Source organism: Ips typographus, linkage group LG12 (genome assembly GCF_016097725.1).
Source record: "Ips typographus isolate SLU linkage group LG12, UJ_Ityp_2.0, whole genome shotgun sequence".
NCBI lineage: Eukaryota > Metazoa > Arthropoda > Insecta > Coleoptera > Curculionidae > Ips > Ips typographus.
In genome coordinates, this window is record NC_138433.1 from 2,003,036 (window position 1) to 2,023,040 (window position 20,005).

At 38.4% G+C, this 20,005-nt stretch overlaps 5 protein-coding genes across 7 annotated transcripts; 3 read left to right on the forward strand and 2 right to left on the reverse strand.

The window, feature by feature from the left end:
• Positions 1-15: 15 nt before the first annotated feature.
• On the forward strand, positions 16-3,235 carry LOC145736777 (uncharacterized). Its single transcript, XM_081991191.1, has 5 exons — positions 16-738; positions 2,403-2,511; positions 2,567-2,778; positions 2,837-3,034; positions 3,083-3,235. The coding sequence occupies exons 1-5, from the start codon at positions 317-319 to the stop codon at positions 3,183-3,185; spliced, it is 1,044 nt and encodes a 347-aa protein (XP_081847317.1). The 5' UTR covers positions 16-316; the 3' UTR covers positions 3,186-3,235.
• A 68-nt stretch (positions 3,236-3,303) lies between these two features.
• LOC145736791 (myotubularin-related protein 10-A) lies at positions 3,304-12,563 on the forward strand. The gene is made up of 11 exons (XM_081991212.1): positions 3,304-3,505; positions 3,562-3,604; positions 3,658-3,824; positions 3,878-4,000; positions 4,051-4,175; positions 4,229-4,463; positions 7,959-8,319; positions 8,373-8,530; positions 8,599-8,781; positions 11,789-12,027; positions 12,095-12,563. Exons 1-11 carry the CDS (start codon positions 3,446-3,448, stop codon positions 12,318-12,320), a joined length of 1,920 nt encoding a protein of 639 aa, XP_081847338.1. The 5' UTR covers positions 3,304-3,445; the 3' UTR covers positions 12,321-12,563.
• On the reverse strand, positions 12,492-17,787 carry LOC145736789 (polynucleotide 5'-hydroxyl-kinase Nol9). The gene is made up of 4 exons (XM_081991207.1): positions 16,442-17,787; positions 15,948-16,394; positions 15,763-15,890; positions 12,492-12,796 (listed from the first exon to the last, which is right to left on the reverse strand). The coding sequence occupies exons 1-4, from the start codon at positions 17,728-17,730 to the stop codon at positions 12,567-12,569; spliced, it is 2,094 nt and encodes a 697-aa protein (XP_081847333.1). The 5' UTR covers positions 17,731-17,787; the 3' UTR covers positions 12,492-12,566.
• A 502-nt stretch (positions 17,788-18,289) lies between these two features.
• On the forward strand, positions 18,290-19,141 carry Spase22-23 (Signal peptidase complex subunit Spase22-23). Its single transcript, XM_081991224.1, has 4 exons — positions 18,290-18,526; positions 18,576-18,738; positions 18,794-18,897; positions 18,948-19,141. The coding sequence occupies exons 1-4, from the start codon at positions 18,384-18,386 to the stop codon at positions 19,075-19,077; spliced, it is 540 nt and encodes a 179-aa protein (XP_081847350.1). The 5' UTR covers positions 18,290-18,383; the 3' UTR covers positions 19,078-19,141.
• On the reverse strand, positions 19,088-19,989 carry LOC145736798 (FGFR1 oncogene partner 2 homolog). 3 transcript variants are annotated; one of them, XM_081991221.1, is made up of 2 exons: positions 19,332-19,989; positions 19,088-19,278 (listed from the first exon to the last, which is right to left on the reverse strand). In XM_081991221.1, the coding sequence occupies exons 1-2, from the start codon at positions 19,842-19,844 to the stop codon at positions 19,183-19,185; spliced, it is 609 nt and encodes a 202-aa protein (XP_081847347.1). In that variant the 5' UTR covers positions 19,845-19,989; the 3' UTR covers positions 19,088-19,182. The 3 variants fall into 3 exon arrangements, with proteins under 3 accessions (XP_081847347.1, XP_081847349.1, XP_081847348.1); XM_081991223.1 differs by having other exon boundaries at positions 19,088-19,286; XM_081991222.1 differs by having other exon boundaries at positions 19,088-19,292.
• Positions 19,990-20,005: the final 16 nt, after the last annotated feature.

Sequence of the window (20,005 nt, forward strand, 5' to 3'; positions counted from 1 at the left end):
AAATTATAAAGCAAAAACCGAGTAACTCCACAATGAACCTTCATAACTCAGTTATTTGTCCGCCAATCTGAAAAACTTACTAAAGCAAAGTTGTAGAGAAGTTCATGCTCTACAAGAAATACGCACCACCCTGTATATTACGAGCCATCATCTAAACTTCCAGAGCGTGTCATGCATATACACAGTTGGACAAGCAAAAATAATGGGAGAAACTCTTGTTTGTACGTAATTTGATTGTTTCTAACTATTGCATTGTTTGTAAGTTAATAAAAGACCGTCTGGCACTTGGTTTAGTGTGATTTTAAGTTTTTAAACCATGTGGGGCTCCTACGCGAGCGCTTTAACCCTTCTAATAACCCTTGAAAGTGTCTTGGGACAAAATGAAACTGGACAGGAACAGAACGATCATGTTACTGTTGGTGGTGGTGCTTTTATGCCCGGAAATTCTAGTGGAAACTTTTCAGTTACTAATGCTGTGGTGAATTCAGCGAATCTGGTGCAATTCAACGCTCCTCCAGGGAAAGAAATCAGGGAGAACAGCCCTATTAGGGTAATGAAGGATTTCAGACCCAGCCCACCAATTGGACCGATCAATTACGAGTTTAATAAGGTTCCAGTTAGGCCAGTTTACCCTGAAGCTAAGACCATTCCAGCTGGAATTCCCTCAGAAGTTGGTCAGTCTGATCTGAGAAAGTTCACTGATAGAGTGATTGTGGATTCTTGGAACCCGAGTACCAGGTAATCTAGCAATATTGGACTTAAAGGACTGATACTTTTACTTAAACTGTAACGAGCAGAGCGTTTTGGACGTCACGATGACGTATTTTGGCAAAAACACAATGTGACCAACTGTCAAATTACGTCATTGTGACGTCGAAAAAGCTTGAAAGCGTGAAAACGAATGGGGCCTTTTTATATTCAAGAAAAACCCAAGAAGACCAGATAAACAGAATAATAACAAAAGAAAATTAAAACAACTGGGTCGTTTTAGTGCCCACTGGCGGCCCGACAGTGAACTTGCATTAACCTGAAAACAAACCAATATTATTAGTGTCACTGTCAAAACTGTCAAAATCGGTTTCACAAGTAATAAAGGTACTAAAACACACTTCAAGTACTGCCAGACCATTTCAAAGTAATTTAACTGTGTTATTTTAGACCTCCATGATTGTTTTCGAAGCTTATTCGAGTCTGTCAGTACAGTGTCAACTGTCAAAATCAGTTTCAGGAAGCTGTAGAGGTGTAAAACTCCATGAATTGGTTTTTAGCTGCTTTACTTTGATCTGACCATCTAGTTTGACATTAAACTGTCATAATCAATTAGTCAGCTGTAGGCAAAAGCTTCCCGAGTAAATCTAGTCACTAAATGTCATTGAACATTTTGACGTTTTCCATCTGTCAAATTCCATTCAATTGAACTTTAAAGCGACGATAAAGAAAGCCAGGATATTAAATGGCATTTTGTCGGTTTATGGTTGGGATTTTGACAGTTGTGACGTTTAAAACTTAGTTCTGAATGTGGTACAGGTGGCAGTACTGTCAAAATCCATTCCATCGACCTATCAAACTAAAAAAACTGCCTTGCAAACTGGAAATATGGTTTTATAGGTTCACAGTTGTGACGTTTCAAACCTACTTCTCTGTGTGATAAATGTGGCAACACTGTTCAAATCAACTCCATCGAGGTCTTTAAAAAAATGTCAACTGTCAAAATTAAAAGTACCATAAACCTATAAAAACACTTAACAACCAAAAACAACTTGAAAACGACCGTTTGCTACAATTTGTGTAGAACTAGTCCAATTTACTGCTTGCAAGTGACATAAATGACAGTTTTGACATTATTGACAGTGGTCACGTGATATTAGAACTTCATTTACTTAAACGGTCATGTGACAAACGAAAAAAAAAGACAACAAACGTATAAAACAAGCTCGAAATGGAATGGCACGAGTTTCAAATGATTTACTTCCATTTTACAGTTTCATGGTCCCTTTTTTAACATTCTTGACCTACAGAAAGGTTCTAATTGTGTCTTTAAAGTGTCAACTGTCAGAATTCACCACCATGGACCTATAAAGACACTTCATTTCCACAAAACCACTTGAAAAGAATCGTTTGCTAGAATTTGAGTAGAAAAATAAAAAGTAGTCCAATTTACTGGTTTCAAGTGACATAAATGACAGTTTTTACATTATTGACAGTTGTCACGTGATACTAGACCTTCATTCACTTAAACGGTCACGTGACAAATGTAAAAAAATGACAACAAACTTGTAAAACAAGCTTGACTGACAGACAGACAGACATTTTGTACTCCTAAACTTAACTAGAGATGGGCAAACTTAAAAGTGCTAATTTCAACAGCAAAAAAAATTGTATAATGTTTTTATGGGTGTTAGAGTGAAATTTCCAGTCCCAAGCGACCACAGCCCTAGTCCCCCACCAAACTACTACGAAATAGTTGCTCCAACCCAAGGAAGGGAGTTCAACTTCAATAAGCTTGTAGAAGTAAACTACTAGACACGGTTTTTGAATAATTATTATTGCAACAAAACTACCGCAGGTACCAAAAAAGTACTACCCCTACGACAAAACAGTGGAAACGTACAACATGATGGAACGACCGTACTACCAACATTCAGTAGGGAAATCCCAGGGTGGTTCCTGGAAGAAAATCCTAAAACTACTGGCCACGTTCATTCCTATAGGGTTGTTGATCAGCGCCCTCACTCCAACTGTCATAACTGTCACCAATGTCAATGACACGGGGATGACGTATGTTTAGAAAAACTATTTAGTAAATTCCTCGTTAACTAAAACAATTTCCAACAAGGGAATCAAGCCGTTATCGTTCCACAGACAACCCGAAACAACAACTACACAATCACCTGCTCTCGTCCCTAAAATATTTCGATAAACTGAACGAAAATGGGTGCGAATTGAAGGTGTTTTGCGAGTTACTAGTCACTGCCAGTCAAATGCCGGACTCGGAGAAACACGTCAAAAATTTACTGGATAACTTTGCCGATCGGTGGGTTTTTTTAAGTTTTTTTTTTTGGTAACTGAAGGGTAATTTTAGTGGGGACTACCAGAAACGTGCGGAAGAGCTTAAGGAGGTTTTTCAGGCGGTTAAAAACCAGGATTGCTCTCCCATATGGTGTAACGAGCCTTATGACACTTGATTAATTGTGTTTTAATTGATATTTGTTTATATTATACGAATAAAATCCTAATAGAGTGTGTTTTATTTAACGCGTATTGATGGTTGCAGAAGTACCAGTTTAGTACACTTGGCAACTATGTACGGTGCTGTCAAACGCACTTAACCTCACATTCATGCACTGTCAATTTTTCTCTTAAATCCCGTTTTTAAGCCCCAAAAAATTTGGATTTACAACGATTGGCAAATGATCGTCACCCTTATCCAGTTTACGTTCCAGAAATGAACGATAAAAAGGAAAATTCCGGTTTCACCAGCTATTTGGACGAGCCAGATTTGGAGGTAGTACGCTTGGAGTAGTAAGACTTTTCAGGCAAATTAACTGTTTTTTTCCCTAGAATATCTACTTGAACGACTCGCAGAAAACCAAACTGTTAGATGGTAAGTGATTTCAGTCAGTTTATTTGTAAGCACCCATACAACTGGGTTTTAAGGGGAGACCCTGGTGTGTGAAGGGGCCCAAGTATTCATGTACACACCCTTCAATGAAGTGATGGTAAAGGGGGTTCTGACTGTCACCACTTTTAAAATGTCCTTCGTTTCGGCGGAGGACGGTAAAAGAAGTTTCGCTAATTGCTACCAGCAGAACTACTTGTTAGGGGTGAGCACTGTTTGCATTGTGGTTTTAAGTGTAATTTTTTGAGTCTTGTTCAGGTAAATGATGTGTGTTTATCCAACATTGAATCAATTTATCAGCTTGGGGAGAGAACAAGAAAAAAACTAATACCAGGCCAAAGTATTAGCAGTAAAGTTAAAGAGTTGTTAATAGTTTGTAAGGTGAGTGGGGCACTTTTGTTATTTAACCCATTAAACGAGTTTGTTTGCAGAATATGCGATATTTTGGGTTTAGCTTTAAGGAAAGTGATAAAGACTGTGGTAAATCAATAGCAAATGCTTTACTACACCATGCTTACCCTAAAAGGCATCAGCTGTTATTTGCTTACGAATACAGGTAAAAGTTGTGTTTGGCCACTTGGTTTTAGTACAAAAGTGATTGTCTCGCAGAGAACCATACATAAACACGGCCTTAATGAGGGAGGTGAGGCTGTTTTTGAACAGACACGATTGGGACAGGGAATTGACTAGGACGGGCTGTCCCGGTTGGAGGTTAAGTCAAGTTAACCACAACTATCAAGTGTCTCCGTTGCTTATTGAGGCTCTGGTCATTCCGCAGTCGGTCACCGACATTATAATCACAGAGGCAGTGGAAAAGTTCAGGTGCCGGTTTTGTCCAGTTTGGGTGAGTGTTTTGTTTGTTATGTCCTATAAATGCAGTGTTTGTGATTGGTCGGGAAAAGCTAATTTTTTTTACCAATCATAGCCATTTTGACTGTATACAGGATGCTTAAATAAAAGACTATTTCAAGGGCTTTAAATTGATATATTGGGTCACTCTGTAACTGTCTTAATAGTTGTGAAACTGTAAAATATTTAGTCCACTCTGTATCATTAATTAGCTCAGTTATTCGACTTTTTACTATAGTCACTATACAGGGTGGTTAAAAAACAATTTCAAGGGCTACAAATTGATATATTAGGTCACTCTGTAACTGTCTTAATAGTTGTGAAACTGTAAAATATTTAGTCCACTCTGTATCATTAAATAGCTCATTTATTTGACTTTTTACTATAGTCACTATACAGGGTGGTTAAAAAACAATTTCAAGAGCTTCAAATTGATATATTGGGTCACTCTGTAACTGTCTTAAAAGTTGAATATTTGGGCAGTTAAACTGTCAAATGTAGTCCACTCTGTATCATTAATTAGCTCGGTTATTTGACTTTTTACTATAGTCACTATACAGGGTGGTTAAAAAACAATTTCAAGAGCTTCAAATTGATATATTGGGTAACTCTGTAACTGTCTTAAAAGTTGAATATTTGGACTGTTAAACTGTCAAATTTAGTCCACTCTGTACCATTAAATAGCTCAGTTATTTGACTTATTACTCTAGTCACTATACAGGGTGGTCAAAAGACGATTTCAAGGGCTACAAATTGATATATTGGGTCACTCTGTAACTGTCTTAAAAGTTGAATATTTGGGCTGTTAAACTGTCAAATTTAGTCCACTCTGTATCCTTAAATAGCTCAGTTATTTGACTTTTTACTATAGTCACTATACAGGGTGGTCAAAAGACGATTTCAAGGGCTACAAATTGATATATTGGGTCACTCTGTAACTGTCTTAAGAGTTGAATATTTGGGCTGTTAAACTGTCAAATTTAGTCCACTCTGTATCCTTAAATAGCTCAGTTATTTGACTTTTTACTATAGTCACTATACAGGGTGGTCAAAAGACGATTTCAAGGGCTACAAATTGATATATTGGGTCACTCTGTAACTGTCTTAAAAGTTGAATATTTGGGCTGTTAAACTGTCAAATTTAGTCCACTCTGTATCCTTAAATAGCTCAGTTATTTGACTTTTTACTATAGTCACTATACAGGGTGGTCAAAAGACAATTTCAAGAGCTTTAAATTGATATATTGGGTCACTCTGTAACTGTCTTAACAGTTGAATATTTGGGCTGTTAAACTGTCAAATTTAGTCCACTCTGTACCATTAAATAGCTCAGTTATTTGAATTATTACTCTAGTCACTATACAGGGTGGTCAAAAGACGATTTCAAGGGCTACAAATTGATATATTGGGTCACTCTGTAACTGTCTTAAAAGTTGAATATTTGGGCTGTTAAACTGTCAAATTTAGTCCACTCTGTATCATTAAATAGCAGTTATTCGACTTTTTACTATAGTCACTATACAGGGTGGTCAAAAGACAATTTCAAGAGCTTTAAATTGATATATTGGGTCACTCTGTAACTGTCTTAAAAGTTGAATATTTGGGCTGTTAAACTGTCAAATTTAGTCCACTCTGTATCATTAATTAGCTCAGTTATTTGACTTTTTACTATAGTCACTATACAGGGTGGTTAAAAAACAATTTCAAGAGCTTCAAATTGATATATTGGGTCACTCTGTAACTGTCTTAAAAGTTGAATATTTGGGCTGTTAAACTGTCAAATTTAGTCCACTCTGTATCCTTAAATAGCTCAGTTATTTGACTTTTTACTATAGTCACTATACAGGGTGGTCAAAAGACGATTTCAAGGGCTACAAATTGATATATTGGGTCACTCTGTAACTGTCTTAAAAGTTGAATATTTGGGCTGTTAAACTGTCAAATTTAGTCCACTCTGTATCATTAAATAGCTGAGTTATTTGACTTTTTACTATAGTCACTATACAGGGTGGTTAAAAAACAATTTCAAGAGCTTCAAATTGATATATTGGGTCACTCTGTAACTGTCTTAAAAGTTGAATATTTGGACTGTTAAACTGTCAAATTTAGTCCACTCTGTATCCTTAAATAGCTCAGTTATTTGACTTTTTACTATAGTCACTATACAGGGTGGTCAAAAGACAATTTCAAGGGCTACAAATTAATATATTGGGTCACTCTGTAACTGTCTTAAAAGTTGAATATTTGGGCTGTTAAACTGTCAAATTTAGTCCACTCTGTATCATTAAATAGCTCATTTATTTGACTTTTTACTATAGTCACTATACAGGGTGGTCAAAAGACAATTTCAACGGCTTTAAATTGATATATTGGGTCACTCTGTCTTGTTGTCTTAAAAATGTCAAAATTGACGTTCTCTGGTTGATTTGTCAAAATTTGACGTTTCAAGTGTCTTGAGAATGTCAAATTTCAAATTCTAAGCTTTGTTACTGTCTTGAAACTACTTTACAGTCTTCAAATTGCCATAATTGTCCTGGTAAGTTTAGTAACTGTCTTGTTGTCTTAAGAATGTCAAAATTGTCGTTCAAAATGTTTACTCTGGTTGAATTGTCAAAATTTGACGTTTCAAACGTCTTGAAGCTTTCCTACTGTCATAATTACCTTGGTAAGTCATTTGATCTGCCATAAACACAGTTTGAAAGGACAGTCAGGGGAAAATTGCCTGTACAACCCACTTGGAGTTAGAAAATGGCAATTTTAAGCAGATTTTTGGAATCCTCATTAAATTTCCTATCCAATAACCTAAAAAAACTTTACAAAATTTGGTACAGTCAGGGAGAAAAGCGGTGTCAAAGTTTGAACTGACAGAAACACAGTTTGAAAGGACAGTCAAGGACAAAATCACTTGTAAAACCCACTTGGAGTGAGAAAATGACAGTTTTAAGCACATTTTTGGAATCCTCATTAAATTTCCTATCAAATAACCTAAAAAAACACTACAAAACTTAGTACAGTCGGGGAGAAAAGTGGTGTCAAAGTTTGAATTGAGAGAAACACAGTTTGAAAGGACAGTCAGGGATAAAAATACTTGTCAACCCCACTTAGAGTACGAAAATTACAGTTTTAGGCACATTTTTGGAATCCTCATTGAATTTCCTATCCAATAACCTAAAAAAACACTACAAAATTTGGTACAGTCAGGGAGAAAAGCGGTGTCAAAGTTTGAACTACCAGAAACACAATTTGATGGGACAGTCAGGGAAAAAATCACCTGTAAAACCCACTTGGAGTGAGAAAATAACAGTTTTAAGCACATTTTTGGAATCCTCATTAAATTTCCTATCCAATGACCTTAAAAAACATTATAAAATTAGGTACAGTCAGGAAGAAAAACCGTGTTGAAATTTGATCTGCCATAAACACAGTTTGAAAGGACAGTCAGTCGGTCAATCAAATCGGTCTTAAAAGCGGCAAATAAACATTTCGGTAGGTTTGGGGTACGCGAAACGGTGCCGCTTTAGTGAGAATGGCCGAACTGCTACCAACAATCACCGATCGTACTGAGGAAAACAAATTACTGGAACACATCCGCGGTAATCATCCGGACAAGCAAGCGCCCCACATAATCGACCTGACCAGTCCCAGTCCCAAAGAAATCCACTCGAGTTACCTGAAACTGAAAGATTTGTGCACGCCGGACAGTCCCAGAACGTTCAAAAATCAGGATTTTAAGTTCTACGGCCTGCTGGACGCCACCAAATGGATGAGTCACGTGTCCGCGTGTTTGTCCAAGGCTAGGGAAGCCGCTGATGTGATTACCAGGACGAATCGAACGGTGGTTCTGCAAGAAGGTTGAATTACACTGCGATTTGAGTGGTTTTTCAGTGATTTTATTGGTTTTTAGGGAACGGACAAGATTTGAATTGTTTAGTGTCCAGTTTGACTCAAATCATACTGGATCCGTACTTTCGCACCAAATTTGGTTTTCAATCTTTGGTGCAAAAAGAGTGGGTGGCCATGGGACACCCTTTCGCCAACCGGCTGGGACACGTTTTAAGTAAGGTAGGGTGGGCTATAGCGACGCTAGTCGAGCGCACGTCAAACTGTCAAATGTCAAATGTCAAAAACAGGAAGTGGAGCAGTCGCCCGTCTTTTTGCTGTTTCTGGACTGCGTGTGGCAGTTATTGCAACAGTGCCCCACCGCCTTTGAAATCAGCGAAACGTACCTCACCACTTTGTGGGACTCGGCGTTTACCTCCATTTTTGACACGTTTCTGTTCAATTGTCATCATCAGCGATTCATGGCCACTACGGTAAGTTTTCCGGTGATTTTTTTTTGGGTGAGAAGCTTTAAATTTGTCGGTTTGCGTGCAGTTTTTTCCATTTTGAATGGGGACGTAGAAACGCTTAAAATAGCGGAAATGTGGCAACGTCGTGTAATCAAAAATGACGTGTAACTCAAGCAGGCCATGTAAACATTTTATTTCAAAGCACTAAATTCAGTAAAAACAAAATTTATGGAAATTTTTTGGAAAATTCAAAAATAATTAGTTTTTTACATTTTTGTGCTATTAACTTTTAAGTATTTAGGCAGTTGAGGTTAATTTTGAAAATCAAAAATTTTCATTTGAAAATTCTTGACAATTCTAGTTTTTAATTTTTCAAGGTCAAACGGTGCGTGGTACCAAAAAAGTGTATAGAAGGCAAAAGTTGCATCCCATCGAGGTTGTATTTGTGGAAAAAATTTTAGACCTCTAACCTGAAACCTTCCCGAGATATTGAGCAAAAAACGAAAGTCAAATTTCACGCCCTCTAGCGGCTAAACGGGACAACTTAACCGTGTCCGCTCAACGTCACGTGATAGCCCCGTTCATTAGCTTTCTTTTGTTATACGGTGTGTTTATACAGGGTGTTTCAAATAAGCGAGTTATGGACAATTTTCTGGAAAAATGCACGAAAATTTAATCTAAATTAGGGATTTTCTGGGCTTACTATACTAACGGCGACCATTTTGGATTTTCTTTAATCAAAGTGATTTTTTAACTAATTTCAACCTGGGGAATACAAATCTGACGTCCGTTTTGCTCTAACTGTCATCGTTTCGGAGATGACCTTGAAGTTATGTCAATTTTGACACTTTAGGGCGTGGCACCCTTGCAAAATGACATTTTGACAAATGACGCTTTACGTCATTTTTGTACTATTAACCTGAAGGTATTTAAGTAGTTGAGGTTAATTTTGAAAAAAAAAATCAGGACGTAAAAATTCTTGACAATTCTAGTTTTTAATTTTTCAAGGTCAAACGGCGCGTGGTACCAAAAAAGTGTATAGAAGGTAAAAGTTGCATCCCATCGAGGTTGCATTTTTGGTAAAAATTTCAGACCTCTAACCTTAAACGTTCCTGAGATATTAAGCAAAAAACGAGAATCAACTTTCACGCCCTCTAGCGGCTAAACGGGGCAACTTAGCCGTGCCCGCTCAACGTCACGTGATAGCCCCGTTCATTAGCTTTCTTTTGTTATACGGTGTGTTTATACAGGGTGTTTCAAATAAGCGAGTTATGGACAATTTTCTGGAAAAATGCACGAAAATTTAATCTAAATTAAGGATTTTTTGGGCCTACTATACTAACGGCCACCATTTTGGATTTTCCTTAATCAGAGTGATTTTTTTAACTAATTTCAACCTGGGGAATACAAATCTGACGTCCGTTTTGCTCTAACTGTCATCGTTTCGGAGATGACCTTGAAGTTATGTCAATTTTGACACTTTAGGGCGTGGCACCCTTGCAAAAAGACATTTTGACAAATGACGCTTTGCGTCATTTTTGTACTATTAACCTGAAGGTATTTAAGTAGTTGAGGTTAATTTTGAAAAAAAAATTCTGAAAAAAAATCAAAATGTGAAAATTCTTGACAATTCTAGTTTTTAATTTTTCAAGGTCAAACGGTGCATGGTACCAAAAAAGTGTATAGAAGGCAAAAGTTGCATCCCATCGAGGTTGTATTTGTGGTAAAAATTTCAGACCTCTAACCTTAAACGTTCCTGAGATATTAAGCAAAAAACGAGAATCAAATTTCACGCCCTCTAGCGGCTAAACGGGACAACTTAACCGTGCCCGCTCAACGTCACGTGACAGCCCCGTTCATTAGCTTTCTTTTGTTATACGGTGGTTTTATACAGGGTGTTTCAAATAAGCGAGTTATGAACAATTTTCTGGAAAAGTGCACGAAAATTCAATCTAAATTAGGGATTTTTTGGGCCTACTATATTAACGGCGACCATTCTGGATTTTCCTTAATCAAAGTGATTTTTTAACTAATTTCAACCTGGGGAATACAAATCTGACGTCCGTTTTGCTCTAACTGTCATCGTTTCGGAGATGACCTTGAAGTTATGTCAATTTTGACACTTTAGGGCGTGGCACCCTTGCAAACTGACATTTTGACAAATGACGCTTTACGTCATTTTTGTACTATTAACCTGAAGGTATTTATGTAGTTAAGGTAAATTTTGAAAAAAAAAATTTTCTGAAAAAAATCAGTACATGAAAATTCTTGACAATTCTAGTTTTTAATTTTTCAAGGTCAAACGGTGCGTGGTACCAAAAAAGTGTATAGAAGGTAAAAGTTGCATCCCATCAAGGTGCATTTGTGCAAATTTCAGACCTCTAACCTGAAATGTTCCTGAGATATTAAGCAAAAAACAAGAATCAAATTTGACGCCCTCTAGCGTCTAAACGGGACAACTTAACCGTGCTCGCTCAACGTCACGTGATAGCCCCGTTCATTAGCTTTCTTTTGTTATACGGTGTGTTTATACAGGGTGTTCCAATATCAAATCAATAAAATGTACTTTTATAATCACTTACCCCCGTTTTGTAAGCCGAGCTTAATTTAAGTGTGGGTCAGACTGTGACAGTACAGGTGAAAAAAATCACACTCTAAACCACACACGACAAGTTTGACAGTTATTTTCTCTATCAAGAAGTCATTTTCCGGTAAATGTCCAAAAATCGAAATTTTCCGGCCCGAAAATTACCGCTTTTACATCTCTGACTGAATATAAACAAACAGCTCGTTAAACTGTCAGTGTCAAAAAAAAAAAAAAACGTCAAACTTTTTTGGCGACGCCCGCTTGTGTCGTATATTTGATAGCTGACGTCACAGTGGATGCCTGACGTTGAAAACAAACAGCTCGTTGAACTGTCAGTTTCAAAAAAAAAAAAACGTCAAACTTTTGTGGCGACGTCCGCTTGTGCCTTATATATTTGATAGCTGACGTCACAGTGGATGCCTTGACGTTGACGTGTGTTTAAAGGGTAACGGTAACGCGCACGTGCCGCTGACTTTGCGGAGCGTGTGGGATTGGCGGGAACAATTCGGCGAAAAAGACATCGCCCTCTTCTACAATCCCCTGTACGATGACGGTTTCAAGGAACCCCTACGACCCAGCACCGGTTTGTCCAATTTGGAAGTGTGGGGCCAATGTTATTTCCGCTGGTTGTCCGACCTGGAAATTCCTAAAGGTGGCCGACCACAAGTCGATTTGTACACCAGGTGAGTCAATTTTAAATTCTCCCTACAATCGTGGCAATTAACTACACAAATTTGAACTTTTGCGCAGATATTTGGTGCAAGAAATCCTGCAGATCCACAGCGGCGAGGAAAACGGTAAAATTTCGGGAAAAATCAACAAAAACAAGGAAGACTACCTGGATTTAATTAAAAAAGTCAACAGTTTCTTCCCGTTCAGTCACAATCAGGAACTGGTTAATAATCCAATCAATAACGTGCTTCTAACCGGGGACACTTTGGATTCCCAGTCTATACTGAATTTCAACAACGAGTGACAACACTGCAAAACAATTGCCTGTCTTAACCGATCTTCCATCATCATCAGTTTGATTTCAACGAACTTCCGAATAAGAGTGTTTAGGTTGTAAGTGGAAAAGCAACAATAAGCAGCTTTAAACTGTACAAATGTGTAAAAAATAAGCCAAAAATACGGTTTAAAGAAACAATTTGTACAATTTTTAACCAAATATTTATTTAGCGCTTTAAATGTAAATAAAGTAACAAAGAAGAGAAAAGAAGAGTTATTTGCGCGGTGGTAAGTAGGGCCGTTTGGTAAGTTGTCCCAAATCCACTAAAGTCCCAAAACTGACGTAGGGAACGCACCCTTTCACGCCATCGGCGTGCATCAACAAAGACGGCGGCGCGGTCACCGAGCTGAGCACCAGGTGCGTGACCGAATTCAGGCGCTCAAACGGTTCCGGAGTGAGCAGCACCAAAGTGTTGTTGTCCAGGTCCAAACCGCGTACGAAACCTAACAAATTTAAGGTAAGCCACCGCAAATTTATCGTTTGATCTCGAAAACCCAGGAGGGAATAACGAGCTGGCCTGCAAAAAGTCATTCTAAACATTTTTTGATTTGTTGACCTTTGACGCCCTCTGGCGGCTAAACGGGGCAACTTGGCGACGCCCGCTCACCGTCACGTGACAGCCCCGTTCATTAGCTTCGTTTTGTTGTACGGTGGTTTTATACAGAGTGGGTCAAATAAGCGACTTATGGACGATTTTCTGGAAGAGTGCACGGAAATTTAATCTAAACACAAGTGGTCCCGGTTTTTGCCACACCCTGTACCTATTTTTTGGGTTAGAATTTTTTTACACTCACCACTAGAAAGAGCATTTCGAGACTGTTCTATTGAGTGGTTGAACCACCCTAAACTCCCGAAAATAACCGAGATACCGGGTGTTCAAGTTGAAATAGTAATTTTGTGTAAAAAGTGCATCGAACCAGTTTTGTACGAATATCTCAAAAACGGTTAAAGTTACAAGAAAAATGAAAGAGATCAAAAATGTTCTTAATGGACCGATAAATCAAACTACGTAACGTTTAACCCGCAATATAAGTGCCAGTATACAAGGCGTGCCCGAAAACATTAGGGGGTCACTATTTTTGGTCACCCTGTATGCAATAATTTTTTCGGAATTTTTTCGTTAACCTCACTGGAAAGAGCAATTTAAGACGGTTCTTTTGAGTGGTCGAACCACCCTGTAACTGTCAAAATCGCCGAGTTACTGTCAAAAAGCTGCCAGACGCCTCTGGCAGCCATTTTTATTACCAGAAGCCTCTAGAAACTTTTAAAATCATCAAAAAGCTGCCAGAAGTTGTTTTTTTTTTGACAGTTGTGACGTTTGACCTGTTTTTAAGCGCCTGCCTGTCAATAAAGTGTCAACTGTCAAAAAACAAAATGGCGATCACGCTGTCAAATTGCCCAAACCCAAGTAAAGTTCATTTATGTTTTTCTCATTAATTTTTTATGCGCTTTGTTGTTTAAATCCAAACAACTCGGTTATTTGTCAATTTACGTCAAAATGTCAAGGAAGATAAAAGATTGTCCAGACTGTGCGGTTTCTAAAAATGTGGTCACGTGACCTTGTAACTTTGACGGTTTGGCCGCTAGAGGGCGTCAAAAATCTCCTTTACAGCCTAAAGGAGTGGCTTGGACTACTTTTTTTCTTTAACCGTAAATAACTCGGTTATTTGACGACTTACGTCAAAATGTCAAAGAAGGTAAAAGATAGTCCAGAGTGTGAGGTTTCTAAAAATGTGATCACGTGACCTTGTAACTTTGACGGTTTGGCCGCTAGAGGGCGTCAAAAGTACGCTTTGCAGATTAAAGCAGTAATATTGACTACTTTTGCTTTTTAACCCTCTAACCGCGGCCATATTGGATTTTGTTCAATCAAATTGACTTTTTTTTAACTGTATACCTCTATTGGTACAGAAAAACTGTCAAAATCCTCTCCATAAACCTATAAAGTGACAAACCAGTTACAATTCACATTAATTGCATTTTATAGTTTCATGGGTGGCTTTTTGACAGTTGTGACGTGTAATTGACTGTTTTGATTGTATGCAACGTTGTCAAATCGGTCATTTTTGTAAAACCAGACCAAGTCGCTTTTCTACAGTGTTGCCAAAGTGACAATTCTTGTGTGCGAAATTTTCGCTTTGTTGATGCCAAATCGTACATTTTATCGACAAATTATACAGGGTGTCCCATTTAAAATCACTGACTGTTGTAGTCCCCTGTAATATCTACGAAATGGTAAAAGTTACAGGGTGGTCCAAATTAGGGAAAATGTGTCAAATTTAATGCTCTTTCGACCAGTGAAAGCCGCGTTGCCAAATTGATTTCAGTTTTCGAGTTATTGAAGAAAAACTGGTCACCCAATTTTATCAAATTTGACGCCCCCTAGCGACCAAACGGTGCCACTTGGCGACGCCCTCTCAACGTCACGTGATAGCCCCATTTGTTACCTTTCTTTTGTTATACGGTGTATTTATACAGAATTTTTCAAACAAGCGAGTTATTTGGGATTTTCTGCGAAACGAGTAGGGCCCCATTAAATTTCTCAATTGTATGAATAATAATTAATCACTGATGATGACGTAAGCACAGCTGATTTCAATGCCGACTAGATTTAAAGACAAATTCCATGATTTCACTGTATAAGTGAATGTACACTGTTGCCAGATTGTGCAATTTGAAGATTTGTACTAAAAATGTTTGAGCAACTTTGACGCCCCCTAGCGGCGTTATTTGTACCGTTACCACCTGTTTTTTTGACATTTTTAGAAAGCTCGAAATCTGCTCTACAAAACTGTTTATTTGTCATTTTGACGTATCTGTCAAATTAACAGAATTACGGACTGTTAAAGTGAAAAGTGTCAAAATGACGTCCTTTTACGTAATCTGGACGTCCGCCATTTTGTTTTTGTTACTGTCAAATTTTGGCTGGTCAAAATGGCGTTCTGTTATTAAAATTTAGAGTGACGTAATATCCGCTATTTTGTTTTTGAAACTGTCAATTTTGGACCTTTCAAAATGGCGTTTGAAGACAATGTCAAAAGTGATGTAATTTCCGCCATTTTTCCGTTACCACCTGATTTTTTGACGTTTTTGGAAAGCTCGAAATCTGCTCTACAAAACTGTTTATCTGTCATTTTGACGTATCTGTCAAAATAACCGAGTTATAGTCGGTTGAAGCGGTGCGGAAACCTGTTCAAGTTGAGATATTTCCAAATAATGTTTGAGCAACTTTGACGCCCTCTAGCGGCGTTATTTGTACCGTGACCACCTGATTTTTTGACATTTTTAGGAAGCTCGAAATCTGCTCTACAAATCTGTCATTTTGACGTATCTGTCAAAGCATATACAGGGTGTTCAAAAAAACATTTCAACTTTCGCCATTCCCCCCTTTGGTTTTTCATTTTCTTACCGAAACCGTGGCAAATGTACAACCCAGTTGGCTCTGGCTGGCACAAAGCCACCACATTGGCGTTTACAACGAGCGGCGAAATGGTATTTCCGTCGTGATTGACAAAGTTTAAGGCCGAGATATTAATGCTGAAATTTAACAAATTAAACGTAATTCTATTCAGCAAAACCATAAAATACACGCACTTAATCATGGCAATTTGGCAACTAGTCAAATGCCGTACAGTCTGGGAAGTCATTCGGCCGAAATAACTCAAAACAGAAAATTCTCTAGCTTGTCTAGCTTCCAGAGACCATGCGCCGCCCTTTTCGGCCAGACTGTCCAACTTGGTGTACGCGTAACTGACTGCGATTTCCTCATTTTCCCCAAACATTCCAATTGGATTGACGTTTTTGCTTTTCAAATCGATGACGTAGTTCTTTTGGGGGTTTTTGCTTTTGATTTCAATCACCCTGTTTGGTTGGCACCATTTTAACGCTTTAACGCTCATATCCAACCCCAAACCTTGCGTGAAACCGGGAAAGTTAATTAAAACCGGCAACGCTGTTGCAGTGAGACGGTTTAACAGGTATTTCACAGCGTTTAAATACTTGCGCACATCGTGCGCCATATTAATGTGCGAAAGCACCGCACTGCAAGGAAAAATCCTGTAAATTAGTCACAAAAAACACAAACTTACCAGTCAGGAGTTTGTAAATGAGTGTAATTTGGTCCTAAAACCATCTCAGTGACTGTGGTGATTGACAGACAGCCGGGAGGGAAGAATTCTGATTGGCCCGGATCCAAATCCACCACAACCACCTTCTCGAACCGCCCCAACAAGCTGTTGATGCAGTATCGGAGCAAAGTGCTCTTTCCCACACCTTTTCCCCCGCAAATTGCCACCCTACTGTCACCTCCCATAGTCTTGACAACCCCCCGCCACTCGGACGTGTCTTTGATTAGACTGAAAGCCCCCGAAAGTTCAAAATCACACATTTTGTCTGGGAAAATTTTCTGGGAAATGTGCCTCTGTAGGAAATCCACCGAGTGATTGTTGATAAGCTGTTTCAACTGCACTACCGCACAACACTCCTGGAAGGTTATGTCTTCTTTCAGCAGGGGGAGTAATTGCTGCAACTTCCTTGTAGTTTCCCCAGGGAGTTTCCTGGTGTTTTTGAGATAGAGCAGTGAAGACCCTCGGGGGGAGTAAACTGCTTTTTCGCCCTGGTTTGCATTGATAACAGCCCCCAACACCTCAATTTCCCCCCACAACACCCTGACTACACTGGCACCATTGAAATAAACTGTTTCATTAAAATCAATGATTGTAATGATTGTATTGTCTGGCAAAACAACTTTTTTCACTCCATTTTCCTTTCTAGCACTGTCATTTACTGGTGTGACTGGAGTTAACTCTTTAGTAGCTTCTGGTGATCTAATCAGGTGTTTTTTAGGTATAACAAAGTTGGTGTTTAACAGTTTAGGGCTGCGAAAAGGGCTGCACAACTTAGTAAAACTCAAACCTTTAACGGTAACGCTGTGATCGTCGTAAAAGTCGTGCTCTGGTGATTTTTTTTGTGGTTTTACGGGGTTTTGCAGTGTTTCAGTAGCCCAGGAGGTGTTGCCGCCATTTTGTTGCTTGTCTGGGGACTTTTTTAAGTTTCTCTGGTGTACTTGCGCTGCACTTACCTTCTCTTTCTTCTTTATTTTGAATTTGACCCGCTCCCGCTCTTGAAACATTGATTCATCATGTTTTTGCAACTCTTTGTGTTTTTTTGGTTTTGTTTCCAACTCGGCACTGTCTTCTGTATTTAAGGGGCTCGCCTGCAAAGAAAGCTTGCTGGTTGGGGCTCCACTGGGCCCCCCTGAGCCACTCGGCTCCAAGTCTGATTTTTTCCGTTTCTTCACAGCTTCCTGGGGTTTGGGTTTTTTGTTGTAGAGGAGGTCCCGCACGGCATCCAAGTAATTAACGTCTAAACCAGCCATTTATTACCCTATAAAGCAAATTACTAAATTTTATTAAACCAAAACGTAATCACATAACCTCACAATACAAACCAACCTCAACTCTTCTTCTCTACTCCGGAAACAAACTAGTGGCAACACTGCATTGACATAAAACCGAGTGAGTGACAGCTGATGCAACCCCGTCACCAATGTTGCCAAGTCTGCCGTTTTTGTAGTTGTTTTTCCCTTTCACCTATTTTTTTGTATATAAACTACATCATCGTCATTTTCTTGCTCCAAATTATTCTCTAAAACCACGTGATGTCATGTCACTTTTGTCAGAATTATCAAAATTTTACTAAACTTTGCAAGAATTACATTTTGAACACGGTTTTCGAAACAAGACGATTTTCTATTCACTATTCGATATAAAGAGTGTTTTTTGAGATTTATGATTTTTGACAATGGTCACGTGACCACGTGATATCTCTCACTAATGTCGAAATTTAAAAAAACAATTATTAATGAAAAATCTGTGATTATTCTACCGCATTAAATATTCTGACTTGGCAACACTGCCTGTCACTGTCACTAACATAACCAAACTTTTCTGGTACACAGAGCTTGAGTATTCCCTGACGTGTCCCCATATTGTGTATATTTCCCACTTTAGCCCGGTTTTTCCCAATAAAATGCATTCGGTATTGCAACGGGGCAACTCAATTTTAGCGTACGCCCTTAGCGTGTTGGCGTTTTTAACGTTTTGCTGCTTCATATCCACCGTGTTCCTAAACTACTCCACGCAAGCGGACATTAAAACTGTGAAAGTCCTAGTGTAAGTTCCACTCTCCCCTAAGTTTGGGGTTTTATCGACAATTTTTTAGCAAAAATGTGCCCGACTACAGCGCCTCAAGGGAACGAAACGACCTGGGCTTTCTCACTTTCGACCTGAAAACCGATTTAACGCCACTGTTCAACTGGAATGTAAAACAGTTGTTTCTGTACCTGACCGCGGAATATGTCACCCCTAATAACGTGCTAAACCAGGTTTTTTTAACCCAAAAATTACAAAAACACCCAGGAAATATTGGATTTATTTTAGGTTGTACTGTGGGACAAAATAATTTTAAGAGGTGAAAATGCTGTGTTGGATTTCAAAAACATGAACACCAAATACTACTTTTGGGATGATGGGAATGGTTTAAAGTATGTTTTTGCTTTTTCCCTCCCCCAGTTACTTAACCTAAAATTTTCAGGGGAAATAAAAATATTACATTAAGCTTGTCCTGGAATATCATTCCTAATGCAGGGCTTTTGCCAAATATTTTCGCCAGTGGCTCGCATTCCTTCAAGTTTCCTGTGGAGTACACTTCATCCAGAATGTAGAACTGATTAAATAAGTAAAAATTTTTTTGTATTTATTTTAAATAAAAGTTATCTTTGAACCATACATGGATTAATACACACAACAAGTGAAATTACACAATAAACTTAAAACAAAAAGTGGGAATCTAATTTTTTAAGCTGCGGTTGTAGTGGTTCAGGACTAATTGCTACATTAGAAATGTGTAGAAGTTCCTTTAATCCCTAAAATGCTTCAACTGAAGTCATAACTATGCATTAACTATAGTATTAGTTACCTGATTTTCTACTTTTAACTGTGCCAACACTTCCTCAACTTGCAGGCCTTTATCCTCCTCCATAGCGGCAGCTTTTCTCATAACAGCAGCCATTTCATCGATTTTATCAGCCTGTTTCTGAATAATCTCCTCGTAGTTTGTCAAAGCCAGCACTTTTAGGTTGATTCTGGATTGGTAAATTTGCTCTTGAGTGTGCTCCCGGTATTTGGACATAATATGCTCTAAGGTGAAGTGGTAGTCTTCTAAAGCGGATCTCAGTTCTCGATTCTCTTGCTGGATTTCCCTCAAATGCCTGTTCTCCTTTTGGATGTTGGCAATCAACTGGGAATGGGGTTTCTGGTTGGCCACCTCATTCAAATGATCCACTTCCTCCTGAAATTGTTTCATAGCGTCGATTCTTTTGTTGATTGCGTGGGTTTCGGTCAGTAGAGAATCGGCCACTGCATCTTGTTCTTTTAGACGACTGGCCAGTCTTTCTGCATCCGAGATGATTTGTTGCATTGTGAGGGACATGGTGACTAGGTTTTTCCTCTGGGTTATAACTTTTTCTATGAATTGGTAAACTCTATTATATCATGTTTAGTGGCTTTAGAAAGCACGACAAATACTGAAATACAATTTTAAAAATTTATAAATAATAAAAACAATTTTAAAATGTCATAACACAGCAAACT